A 13,535-nucleotide genomic window follows, 5' to 3' on the forward strand; every position below is an offset into this window, starting at 1 on the left:
CCGCTGGATAAATTTATAATTCCTCCAGCATAATAATGAGTAGTATGTGTCAAAAGTCCAGAAATCCTGAGCAAGAATGGTGACATTGCAGTTTTGTATGTTAGTTTCTGGGTAGTCCATTACATGGACTCTAAATCTACACTTTTGCAGTTTACTTCAGATCAGGAGGAGGATTTGGAAGGCTTTTATTTTTGCGTAACCATACGGTTGTGCCCTATTGCTGTGTAGCCATGTTCAGCCATGGGTGTGAAGTATATTATCACCTGGAACTGATGGGAGAGGTTTTTGTATCTTAGCTGACTTTAGTCTAAACCAAGTGAAACGTTGCTTCTGTAGCTTTCAAGAAAGTGTATTTCCAACACATTGAGATCATTGTGAAACACCTTAATGGACTAGTATCGTAAAACATTGTGACATCTCTATTTATGTACATTCCCTCTCGGGATTTTTTTTGTTTTGAGGGTTAAAATGTCTGGTAGGTTTGTCAATAACATGTCTTGACTGTAATGTAATATGACACTGAAATAAAAGGAAGAGTGATTATTCATTAAATATGGAGCTTCATTTAAGTGGTAGTGGTCTGCCACCAGTGCACACTACAGTTTCTTAGCAGTTCTGAATGTCTGTTCTTAAAATGGGAGAAAAACATCGATGACTTTTCTCGTAATGCTTTTTCCATTGCTGTGACTTTTATTTCCTCTCTGGTGTGGGGAGAAAAGAGCAAAACCTGTGTCCTCCAGTCATCAGAGGGTACACAAGCTCAGAGGATGTTTTGTTGGGTTTTTTGCTTCCCTGTTTAAATCAGTTTGTTCTAGTACAAGACTTCCCTGCTTAAGGACGCAGTCTGAACAATCTGTAGTGCGGTCAAAGCGATTGAGGGATTGAGTGCTCATGTCATGAGCATGGCATGAAGCCAATATAACTGTGTCTGCTACGATGGATTTCATATATTGCAACTTTTCAAAGAGTGGAAGAAGGTGTTAAGCTGTTCTGCAGCAATTGTTACATTGCGCTGAAGTACATTAAAAGAAGGGCTTCAAGCAGCTTAACCCTTTTATCTGTTGGCTTTTGAAAACTTCCCTTGAGGCTCACAATAAGAGTTAGGCGTGGGCAAGTGTTCTCTAGCTGGAGGACAGAAAACCAAGGGTAAAAACTGCTCTGACCTGGAAGGTAGCTGAATGCTATGCATTAGATGACCTGTGTGAACAAAGGGAATTACACCCTAAGAGAGCTCTTCTGTGTAGCTCAGCTTCTTGTGAAGGAGTTGTTAGGTCTGATCAGCCCATCGTGGATGCACAGAACACTCAAGAAGTTGGGGGGATACTCAAGATCATGGGGAGGTACAGTACCAGTTTCTGTACCATGTCTCATGAACCTTCATAGATAAACATCATGCAAGTGGTGGCATGTAACTGAAGAATTTTTAATTTTTATTTTCCAAAAAAAGGAAAGTATAAATTATTTCAAATGGGAAACTCATTTGTGACCGAAGTGCTTGTTTCAGAATTGTTTCAGATACTCAGCTCTTGACTTCAGGGCTGCTGTGGAGGAGTGTTTTTTGGTTCAGGTCTCGTCTGCACCTCCCTGCCTGTTCAGATGAACCCAAGTTTAGATGTCCATGATTTTTGGAGACAGACTTGCAAGGTCAGTTTTATATCTGAAAGATATGTATAATGTTTAGCTGTAACTTGTTGTAGCAGGTGTGCTTACCTCAGACTGAATACCTGCTCCTGTGCTTTTAGAAGCACTGCTGTGGTTTTCCCATCAGCTACTCTCATTACAGGTAACTGGAGGCTTAGGATGGGCACTAATAAATACATGAAGGGGTTTCTGTGGTCTTATGCCCCATGCACAATTACTGAAGGCAGGCTGACCTCACAGAAGGTGGTCTAAGAGATGTGTGGTGTTCAAGGAAAATCCATTCCCTTGTAACAGCACAAAGAAATGCTGGCTGGCTCTGGGGGGAGGATCCTAAACCACAAAAATTGTGGTAGACAAGGGGACACTGCAAGCAAATACTGTCTTTGAAATTCCCATTAGAAATGAGGCACATGGGTCCAGATAGACCTTGGGTCTGACCTGATGCAAGTCTCACTGTTACTGCACAGGTATCCATGTCAGTGTTGCAGCTGGCAGGTATGAATTTAACAACAGGAAGCAGAGAGGTAGAAATCTCACAGATGTGGGGTAACAGCTACATGGGAGAGAGATGTACAGCAAGCTAGGACAGTCATGCTAGAATAAACTCTTGAGAAGGCTCTGCCACAGCTACAGAGTGCAAGGATGAGGCAAGAAATAGAAAACAGATGAAACCAAGTATACTTCTTGCCTGGGACTGAAGACACAAACTTAACTTTGCAGCCTTTGCAATGGAATGACTACATCATCCACAGGACTAATTTAGATTTTATTCTGCTATTTCTCAAATATAAAAAGTCAAAATTCTTACATCAATCTTTAAAGAAAATCCATGCAAGCAGGTCAAAATGTTTACAACTTAATTTGTTCCCCCCCTCCCAACCCCTTCCCTTCTCAGTTTTCACTTCACAAACATGTTGGTAAGTAAACCAAGTGTTTGCCTCTCAGTTTCTGGGTGGTGTGGTTTTCCTGGTTTGCTTGGGTTTTTTTGTAGGTGTTTGTTTCTTCTTTTTTTTTTTTAACAGCACATTGTTCACAGACCAATGCTAGGCTTAAGTCAGGTGAAGTAAGCACCAAAATAAATTTCTCACTTTAACAGCCCCCCTGCAACACCTTCGTATTTCTGAGGTATTAAAAGCAACATCCATTTGCTTTATTTCTGGTGCCACAGGATTTTAAACTTCAAGGCTATTTCTATTCTATACCACGATCATCTAACTCTCCATAACCTCTTAACTGTGCAGGTAACATGTCTGTTCCCTTTCTCTCCTGGGGAACCAAATCTGGGTACATTGTACAGCATTTTTAGTAGGAGATATCCCAAATCTGCTCTATATGAAATAGGTTTGGCCCATCTAGAGATGCACGTAGAAAAAAAATGCTTCTGTAACACTTAAACTGATAGGTAATACAAAAGGAACCAAGCTTTAGCCTTGCTAATCTGATTCTTACACAGACCTTTTCTGCTTTGAAGTTTAGTGTCACATTTCATGAAGACGGATACAATGCCATTGCCAGTTTACTATAGATGTTTTGTTTCCCATAGCATAACTGAAGTGTTTTCAGTTTACAATACAGAGAACACTTATCTTTGAAAAGAATTAAGCAACAGAGCTTCATTCTGAAGGTTGCATAGAGGCTGAAGAGATTTATACAACCAGTGCTGTTAAAAAAAAAAAAAAAAAAAAGAAAAAAGTCTGGCACTACTGAACAGCTCAAATGTATGTGACCAAAAAATAACCAAAATATTTATAGGCAATCAACTCTGAGTTTGTTAGCAACAGCAATACTGTACATTTTTACATTATTATCAAATACATAATTTAAGAGTTACAAAACAAGATCATGCATTATCACTAAGTCTCATACAAGCTTGGATTACTTTCATTCCAAGAATCTGAAATGGAGACAGAAGCATTTTTACGAAGAACAACTCAAACTCTGTATTCTTGTTTTAGCTTTCACAGATTATATAGAATCTTGTTACAAGAAAGCCTGTACAGGTTTGCTCAATTTAAAGTGTTAAAATGACTACTGAACAAAAAAAGTGAGCAAAGTGATCAAAAAAAGGGAGCTAAATTATTCACTCTTTGAATGGCAGCTTTAGAACCAGAGGAACCCTTGCACACTGTGGGTATGATTTTGAGAAACACGAGACATTCTTCACCATGCTCAACTCCACCTTCTTCTCTTTCACCTGGCAAAATGATGCTTTTGATAAACCATTCAGCTTATATAAATTATTTGAGCAAATGGTGTCACCCTCTGGATTAGGTTAAGGATGAGTACACATGCATCAGGGTGCACTACTGAAATTCCAACAGTCCCTCCTCAGCCATCCTCCCCCCCACCCCATGGATGAAAGGAAGGAGGAACTGTTGGCAGTGCTTCCACCACCTTTAGGTGCACCTGAACAGAACTGTGTGTTCTTTCCAGTTCTGTTTGTGGCCTGGAACAGGGGATACAGGGATGGAAAGCGGTGACATCCCACCCCACCTTTTGGAAGTCTCCAGCTTTGTGGCTCATGCCTCCTGTCAGTAGTATTTATGCCTCTTCAAAAAGAGCAGCATTAAGAGATCAGATCACCTGTCTCCCTCGTTTCAATGCATTTACATATGGCACAAGATTGGTTTTCTAAGGAGTAACTTGTGGCAACAACATTTTTTCCTAAAAAAGTGTAACAGCACAAAAAAGTTTTAATTTATAGCAGCATTTTACACAATTTGTGTTAAAAAAGTAGAAGTTAACCATTTGTGTATTGAGTAACAAAAGGTTTAAATTACATTTATTTTCCATTTTACACTCACTATTTACTAGTCAGACTATTTACAAAGGTTCAAATGTTGTGTAAGAGAATGAGCTTTACCCAGAATAAATTCAACATGTGAGGTAATGGTCTACCTCAACCTCTGTTTTGGCTGGCTATAGAGGAGGTACAGTTGGGTTTAGATCCTAGAAAAAAAAAATCAGATTTAGGTATGTTTTCATGCATTAGATTGTGTTTTTATAGAAGAAACCATACACACACACAAACACACACAGAATATTCCAATGGTAAAAACTTTAAGACCAACAGTAGATTTAGTTTTCATCTTTTTGGCTGAAAAAAGAAGAGAAAATAATTAAGAGCAGGAAAGTTGTAAGCTGTACCTCATTTATTCCAGCTTAGTTTTATCAAGAGGACAGCTTTTAATTCAAGAAGCTTAAGCAACTGATGTTCAAACAGTAAAACTGAAGTATTTAATAATTAACTCAAAATTGCAGCTTTCAGCACAACTTCTGAATAAGAAAAATACTATTTCTCCACCAGTCTAAGCATCAACCCAGCTGTCTCCAAGCCCAGGAGGTACCATTACCTGGGTCCTGCTGGGCAAGACACCTCAACACATGCTTGCTGAGACAGCCCTGTAAGGTGGGGGTGCCCCTTGGGTAAGTCTGACTTTCCTCTACACATTTTTAGATGACAACAGGCTGCAGGAACACTACCATAAGACAGTTCTCAATAAAGACAAGAAGTTTTTGGAACCTGCAGTGTAATTACACCACAAACAACACACACGTCAAAAGGCTAAAAGGAGAAAAAAGTGGAGGAAGAGGATCTGCAATGCTTTTCATTGAAGTCTTCTGACAGTTCATCAGTTGACCAAATAATGAAACAAATGTAGGGCAGATTTTTTTTGGTAGTTGCAAGACAAAGTTATTGTTCTTGCTCTAGTAGTACATTAAGATGAAGAGTGCATAGGACAAGGCAACCTTTTGGATAACTGAGGCAAAGCAGTGCTTAGGGTTGGTATCCTGTGTTCTCAACGGGCCAAACGTGGTTTAGTGCCTTATTGAAGTCACACTGAACGCACCTCTGCCCTCACCATGCCCATTTACACAAATGGTGCCACCTCAAGAGCTTCTTCACCTGTGGATACCAAGTAAGGGTTTTAGTATAAGACATTTGCTCAAGCTTTTCGCTAAGCAAGTACTCTTGCAGAACTACTGACTGAAACTGACAACTCTTAAATAAGCTGAACACCACCGAGATGCAGATTTTATTTTAGCAGATACGGAAATTCATATACTCAAGTTTCTTTTTAAAAAAATGGCCTACTAAGGCATCTTAAAAAAATCCACATATGGCTTTGGTTTGCTGAAATCCTATTTTACATTGTTAGAAAGGAAAAACATGTTCAAATAAATTCGACATTATGACACATTCACATATTTCACTTAGAATTGACAGTTATACAGATGCCTACATGTGATCACAGATGTGTCCCCTTGTGATGACATGAATGAAAAGGTAATCCAAATGTTTATCTCACAGTAGAGGGCAACCCAGAAGTCTGTGCAGAAGTTACATATAAGGAGTTATTATCTGGAAGAGGGGGAACGACAGAGTTTCCATTAGTGGGTGAACAGCTCAGTTTCAGTTTTTCCAAGTACTCTGCGTGGACAGGCTTGTGACACTGAAGGACCTTGATTGCATCTTCCACTTTAAACCACTCTCTTTTTCTTCCTGAATGAGCATAATCCACAAAGAAAGAGATGGTTACAAATCTGTAGCAACACAATTTCTTCCTACCTGCACGCTCACTTGTTCTCATTTTTTACTTTAGAAGTTCAAGTTGTCAGGCAAAAGATGCAGAGTGAGAAGACTGAAAAAGCTAATGAATAGAAGAGATTTGACTCGAGCTCACTGAAAGGAAATTCTTAATAAAGCCTTTCAAGGTAACTCTTGAAGCACCCATTAGACACAAGACTGTTCATGGCTCCAAAAGCCACTCTTAATCCTTACAAAAAAGGATGCTACTACTGAAATGAGTTAACACTGCCTTTTTGTCATGCCTAGCACAAAACCAATCTGAAGAACTAACAGGCGTGCATGAAGTGACAGAAGAATAGCTTTGTCTGATTTATAAAGCAGTGCTCCACACTCAAAACATATCCATGTATGGAGTTGCTCAGGTTAGCCACAAGTTTTCAAAAATAATACCTCTTATACCAGAAGTATTTTTGAGTTCTGAGACTTATCTTAGTAAAACAACCCTAAGACCATTTTTCGTATCCAAAAAAGTCTGCTAAAATGAGAGGCCTCTGAAAATACTTATAGGCAGGGTCAAGAGTAGTATTGTGATAAGTATGTGCAATTAACAGGGAGCACTCCACACCATTTTACGTTATCAGAAACAAAACCCTCTTTCTCCATCTGAAAATGAGGACAATTTTGAATCTATAGTTATATGCCATCTGCTGAGAGATCAACAGTGCTAAGTTAGCAAATATTAACACTCTTGAAGAGGGCAAATTATAACCAAATTAACACGTAATTTTATATACTCATAGTTAACTCCAATTTCAGCTGGACAAATACACTGAACGTACTAACTTTTGGTATTTTTTATTTTTAAATTAAGGACTAAACCCATTTAATGTGTTTACTTAAGTAAATTGAAAGTGGAAGATCCCTACATCATCATGAAGTACATTAGTCTAACTGAACTGCATGACATTGGTATCTCTGACACTATGATAGGTTTTATATAGGACCAGATATCTCTTAAGGCCAGCACTGTCCCTACTGAAAAATAAGTCTAAGGTAAAATTAAGTTCTAGAGCTGGTTTGCAGTTGATGGTTGTGTGTTTGGTTTTTGTGTGTGTGTGTATGAAGTTTTTTCAGATGCTTTCAAAAATAGCCCAAACTATCAGCAAAACATTCTACTTCTTAGGGGGGAAAAACAAAACAAAACAAAAAAACCCAGTAAAATTTGGCCCAAAACCAAAATTGACACCTGTATCAACTAATAATGGAGTTTATTCCCTCTTAATACTCAGAATACCCTAATTAAGTAACACAGTATGTTGGAAACAACCCTAGTTATATGTGTACAAAGCAAAGAACAAAGTATCACAGTAATTTAAGATTACAGAACAGAAATAGCATTTCCCCTAGAATTAAATGAATTGCTTCAGGAAACAAAAGAAGTTTGCTTAATACATTTTAGGTATAGTACATGAAGACAGAGAATGGGTTACCTATATTAACTGAATCCTCCCAGTCTTCCAGTATTTCCGTCACAGTAAGAACATAAACATACGTCCTATGCTTCCGATCCTGGTTCTGCTTGGATATTAGAAGTAGACTTTTAATTCTCAGCAAAAAACAACTTAGACTTATGCGACTATAAAATTAGAAATTACTTACCTCTGAAGGATTTTTGCCAGTAAAACCTGACCTTTATTTTCACTAAACAAACATTTGTACTGAGCAGGCCCAAAAGGACAGGAAAACTGAAGTTTTATTTGAAACAACAGCTCTTCTATTTTACTAGGCTAAAAAAAAAAACCAAACAAAAAAACCAACCCAAACCACCCAAGCAAATTGAAAGATTGAAGTTGGGACCAAGCGGGGTTCTTGGTCCCCTAGTTTAGTATTAGGTGTCCACTAGCACTGCCCATTGCTTATCTTTTATATATATATTGTATATATATTTTATATATATACATATATAACTCACATTAGAGTGAATTTGCCAGAACTGTTTCTGCATGTTCCTATCTGGAAGGTTGTTTGAAACACCTTTGCAAGATGGAAACAACTGCACTGTGTGGCCACCTCACCTACGTAGTGCTGGCTATGAAGTTAGGCAAATTAAATACACTCTGTTTGCAATCATGACAAATGCAAACATCATTACCACCTGTCCACTCCACAGCACTAACCATCTCTTTAGAAAGCAGAAGTCAAACACAGACACTGACAGAGGCAGCCTGCTCAGGGCAAGGCTGCTGTGCCACAGCCTGTTCACAGGAGACCTGTGCAGACATCACTACCTGCTGGCTCCAGAGCAGGCTAGAGGCACTCCTAAAGGTGCTATCCCACTAGCCAAACCATACTGGAAAAGAACAGAGCTCCTAGTAAACCCAGGACCATCTAGAATTACAACTACATTAAGAACTAAGAGTGGCTATAGCCCTCGCTTCCCTTTACAGATCATAGAATCATAGAATCGGCTGGGTTGGAAGGGACCTCAGAGATCATCAAGTCCAATCCTTGATCCACTACCGCTGCAGTTACCAGACCATGGCACTGAGTGCCACACCCAGTCTCTTTTTAAATATCTCCAGGGACGGAGAATCCACCACTTCCCTGGGCAGCCCATTCCAATGCTTGATCACCCTCTCAGTAAAGAAATTCTTTCTAATGTCCAACCTAAACCTCCCCCGGCACAACTTGAGACCGTGCCCTCTTGTCTTGCTGAGAGTTGCCTGGGAAAAGAGACCAACCCCCCCTGGCTACCCCCTCCTTTCAGGGAGTTGTAGAGAGTGATGAGGTCTCCTCTGAGCCTCCTCTTCTCCAGGCTGAACACCCCCAGCTCCCTCAGCCTCTCCTCATAGGATCTGTGCTCGAGTCCCTTCACCAGCCTGGTTGCCCTCCTTTGGACCTGCTCCAGCACCTCAATCTCCTTCCTGAACTGAGGGGCCCAGAACTGGACACAGGACTCGAGGTGTGGCCTCACCAGCGCTGAGTACAGGGGCAGAAAATGTGCCCATAACCATTCTTACTTGATTGTTTCGCTACAAGCTTAGTATAATTTTACATTGTTGTGCTTTACTAGGAAAAGTACTCAATATTACTATTAAAGCAAATAAATATTTCCATGAAAAAAGAAAAATTTTCTGGCTGTAATTTCAGAACACAAGGACTCAGTGATCTCATTTCCATTTTCTTTTTACTTCTACCTGCAGGTCACAATGTGTGTCCCTGTGTGGTACTCAGAACCGTCTGTGGAGCCACGATGTGAAACTGAACTGGGGCCTTGATTTAAGTTGGCAGTAACATATAGTTTCACATAGGAAACCCCTATCAGGAATACACTGCTTCCAAATGTTGCTTTTATAATTAAGCTCTGAAGACTGACACCTAACTACTAGACTAAGGGACTTCCACTCTTACCCATCATGCAGCGCAACACAGGGACATTGGGTGTATTTTAACCTGAAAACCCACACCTATATTTTCACAGTCTGCTCCTGTCTAGAACCTGAGCAGAAGTGGGTAATACCAATAAAAGAGTTCAGAGTCAGATATTTAAAGTATGAAATACAAGTTCTGAATTATACAGTCTTGCTAAAGGTTAGATGTATCTGTAATCCAACACATTAGCTTTTTTAGTCAATCAAACCTCTAATGAGATACTTCACATACAGACCTATCAATTTAGGTGTGTGTAAGTTGACAAGTTTCTTCAGCAAAATCTAATCAGAGAGGAAAAGTCAAAGTATTGCCCCCAAGAAGACATGGGTGACATTTCAGAAATCTTAGCGATGTTCATTTCACTTTTTTTTTTTTTTAGTTCTCACACAACATCAAGAATTTAATTTCATCTTTTCCTGGAAGTTTTAAGTACTCTGAAATCTTCCTACTCAAACCTTCACACATCATGTAACAAACAAGGGAAAACACCTGTCCAACATACCACTTCCAGTATTAAAAGTACTGAAAAATTAAGGCAGGTAATATCTAAGAGCTTAAGTCTGATTCTGTTGTGTAGATGTCAGGTTTCTGTAACTTATCAGCTCTCAAAAATAACAACATTGTTTTTAAAAGATTAAAAGAAATAGCTCACCTCAAATATCCCAAGCAGTCTGCCTAGCTTTCCCTTTACTCCAGCCTACAAAAAAAAAAAAAAAAAATAATAGCGTTAATATATGCTTTTTAATTGAAAAAAAAAGCACAACCAACCAACCAAAAATATCAGTACCAGGCTCCTACATCAGCATAAGCGAATTACTCCTCTGTATTAGGGTTATTTAAGCAAATGTTTTAACATCAGTTTTAATTAGACAGTGCTACATTGCTTCTGGAGTTTCCAGTTTTAGAGTATTAGAGCATTAGAACATAAAAGCCTGCCTGGAAGAGTGGATCGAAGAATGCAAAGATCTTTTGTTTTCCATCTAGAACAAAATATTGGTTTGTCATCTTCTTTGAAAACCATATTTTATTAAAGAGCTCAATGCCATCTAATACTGAAATAATCCAGGGAAGTAGATAGAACAAGACAGAATTTAAAGTGGTATAGTAATAAATCTAGGAAAGAATCATTATGCTATTTTTCACAGAAACTTAAGTCTCCAAAATACAATTTCAAATTAAGCTTTAGGTTACTGAGTAGACTTCACAGCATAATGACTTAATGAACACTCATTTTCATATAAAAGGGTAGCTTTTGGCATATCTTAAAATAAAATTTAGATCCTCAATTCTATAGAAATGGTTCTTTTTGAAGAAAACAGATGGCTGCTGTTATTAAAAGTTTTGATGAATGAAGTTCTGTTCAGTTGCATGGTCTAAAACAAGCATCTTGCTTAAATAGAGCAAGAGATAGCCTAAAGTTAATGCAAGACTACATACAATATTCTTCTGGTCATCTACTGTGATGACAAAGATGCTTGTTAGAGCTCTTGAAGCTGAAATACATCACTGGACCAGCTGGGTAAGTGATTAGGCAGCACACTAATTATGGAAGTTACAGACCCTTATTTGATCTGAAAGGGTCAGCTATGCTACAACAGGCACTAAATTGGGTGATACAAAGAACATTAGCCTCAAGGAACACATGCTGAAGAAATGTTTTTCTGATCACTCCTCATTTCCTCAGCATTCCAGTATCTTAAAAAAAAAGAGAAGCAGAACCTAAAGGGCTACAAACTTATGTTTCCGTTTTTGCATTTTTTCTCATGCAGCAATACCTAGGAATCAATACATTCTTTAAGATTTCTTCTATGTGGCAAGCTGAACAAATGAAAAAAAAACATTTTCCATAATCTCATTCCATCAGACATAAAATCTGAATCCAGGGGATTGGTATTTTTTTTAATAATTCAGGTGTCCAGTTTTAGCTGTGCAAGTTTTGTAATTTATTCTAAGTTGCAGCAAATAAGATTGTTTAACGCCCTTAAAGAAACAGCTAAACAACATGACAAAACCCAGGACAGACTCTGCAGGTTTCTCAAACCTTAAGAAAAGCTTTTCCAAGGACCATGGAACTGCTCTAAAGGAGACTATGCACTACCAAAGGGAGGGACTCCACCTCACCACAAACCCAAACAGCCACAGCCCCCCTCTAAAAAAAAAAAAAAAAAAAACAAGAAAACCCCAGACCTTTCAGATTACAACTCTTTAAAAGCCCTAGCAAAGCATTATTTACTTGCAAAGATTTCTTAGAAGTCAGGTTCATGGCAATAGGACTGTTGAAGGTCAAATAACCTCTCCACCAACGATGCAGAAAGGCTTCTCTGAACTAGAAAGTGGGAGTCTGAGAATTTCTATCTGACACAAGGCACAAGCACCACGACCACCTAAGTTCACAAATATGGAACAGCTTTCATAGAGAAGACTTTTCAACTTATTAGTACATTAGTCACAATGTGGTTTTATTATCAATGTTACTCTTAAGTGTAATTTACTTAACAGCTTCTCTATTCTTCCTCCAAGCAGTGGCTTAAACAAATACTCTTAGCTGAGTAATTCCAAATTAAATCGTTAGAACCACTCCATTACACCAAGTATAAAAAAGTTCCCCAAAGCTTATAATGAAGCTTTTCTGCAGCCAGATGTTGCTATGTAAATTTGATTAGTGATGCCTTTTACTGTCTAGACAAAGATGTGTCCTTTCAAAATGTAGCATCATTCCAGCAGATAGGTCTTTTGTAACCTCTAAACCTGGAAGTATAGAAAAGTGGTAAAGTCACATGATTTTTTTTAATCTGAAAGTAATACATTCAACTGAATTACCTTCAAAGTGTAAAAAGTACCCATAATCCGAGTCTCACTATTTTTAAAGTGCTTTTGCTAACAGAACTATTTCTCTTCTCCCAGGGTATCTTAACATAGTTCCTCAAAACTAAGTGCCACACCACCAAGAAGTGCTTTAGCTTTTTCCCTAGAAAGTCAAAAGTTCCCACTTTCCCTATTACAACCTTCTAATGGAATACACTAGATTTCAAACCACTTTGTTGCTAATAAAAGTATCTTTCTTCCTCTGGCTGGTATGTGCCCATAGCTGCTAAAATACAGTTCTTTAAGCAAACAAAAGTCTGATAGGCTACAATAAGACAGTGAAACCAATCTAAAAAGGAGGAAAGCCTGAAAAGAACCCTGTATTTCTCTTGGCAGACAAATTGCTGAACTATGTGCCAATTTATTAGGGAAGTCTGTGAATACTATGTAGATAAAGTCTCAAATCTGAATTTTTGCGTATCATTTAGTATGAAGTCTAAATCTAACCAGAGGAGGGAAAACTGGCCCATTTCACCCTGTGATGTCTCTGGCCTGGAGGACATTCACTGCTGGCAGCTGTGGGCATACTGCAGTCTCAGATGTGCAGTCAGACTTGCCTTTTTTTTCCTGTAGATGGAGCAAGAGTCATACTGCAGTGTAATTTTTAGGCTAACAGTCTCCTGGAGAAGAAAGTTGCTTCAATTCTGAAAGATTTCAGTATTATTTTTAACTGTGGGATCTGGATAGTAGGACTATTCCTGCCCTGTCTTACATACTCTTATAAACCCTAAAGTGTTTCACTATACCTGCTACAATACTTTTTAAAAGTACCTACCTAGCTGTAACAGTCATTTTCAAAATATCAGATGCTCACTGGAGCAGATTCCTCTATCTCCTGCAAGAAGTCTTAAATAATATTACTGTCATTTTCACTGCTGCAGCAGATTAACCTTCAGGATCAGCCTCCTCTTCTCAGAAACTATATTCACACAACTCTAGGAGGAATTGCCTATTTTTTCAGTAGGCATTTCAATTCACTAAGTAAAGACTAAGCTCCAAATTCATTAACAGAGTAGTTCCACATTTAGGCGAGGTTGATTTCCTTTCTGGGATTGCTTTATTTATT

At 38.5% G+C, this 13,535-nt stretch overlaps 1 protein-coding gene and 1 long non-coding RNA gene across 4 annotated transcripts in view; both read right to left on the reverse strand.

Annotated features, from left to right (window-relative positions):
- Positions 1 to 13,535, reverse strand: part of LOC139806162 (uncharacterized) — a 69,840-nt gene that overhangs the window by 2,573 nt on the left and 53,732 nt on the right. The gene's annotated exons all lie outside the window — the stretch shown is intronic.
- NUDT4 (nudix hydrolase 4) overlaps positions 2,389 to 13,535 on the reverse strand; it is a 28,855-nt gene continuing 17,708 nt past the window's right edge. For 2 of the 3 annotated variants that reach the window (XM_071765342.1, XM_071765355.1), the window contains exons 3-5: positions 10,257 to 10,301; positions 7,663 to 7,750; positions 2,389 to 6,145 (exon numbers count right to left, since the gene is read on the reverse strand). In XM_071765342.1, the coding sequence (XP_071621443.1) occupies positions 5,943 to 6,145; positions 7,663 to 7,750; positions 10,257 to 10,301 (336 nt within the window). In that variant the 3' untranslated portion in view covers positions 2,389 to 5,942. The remainder of the gene's footprint in view (positions 6,146 to 7,662; positions 7,751 to 10,256; positions 10,302 to 13,535) is intronic. The other variant, XM_071765348.1, reaches the window with a different exon arrangement.

The sequence above is a fragment of the Heliangelus exortis genome, chromosome 1 (assembly GCF_036169615.1).
Source record: "Heliangelus exortis chromosome 1, bHelExo1.hap1, whole genome shotgun sequence".
NCBI classification, from domain to species: domain Eukaryota; kingdom Metazoa; phylum Chordata; class Aves; order Apodiformes; family Trochilidae; genus Heliangelus; species Heliangelus exortis.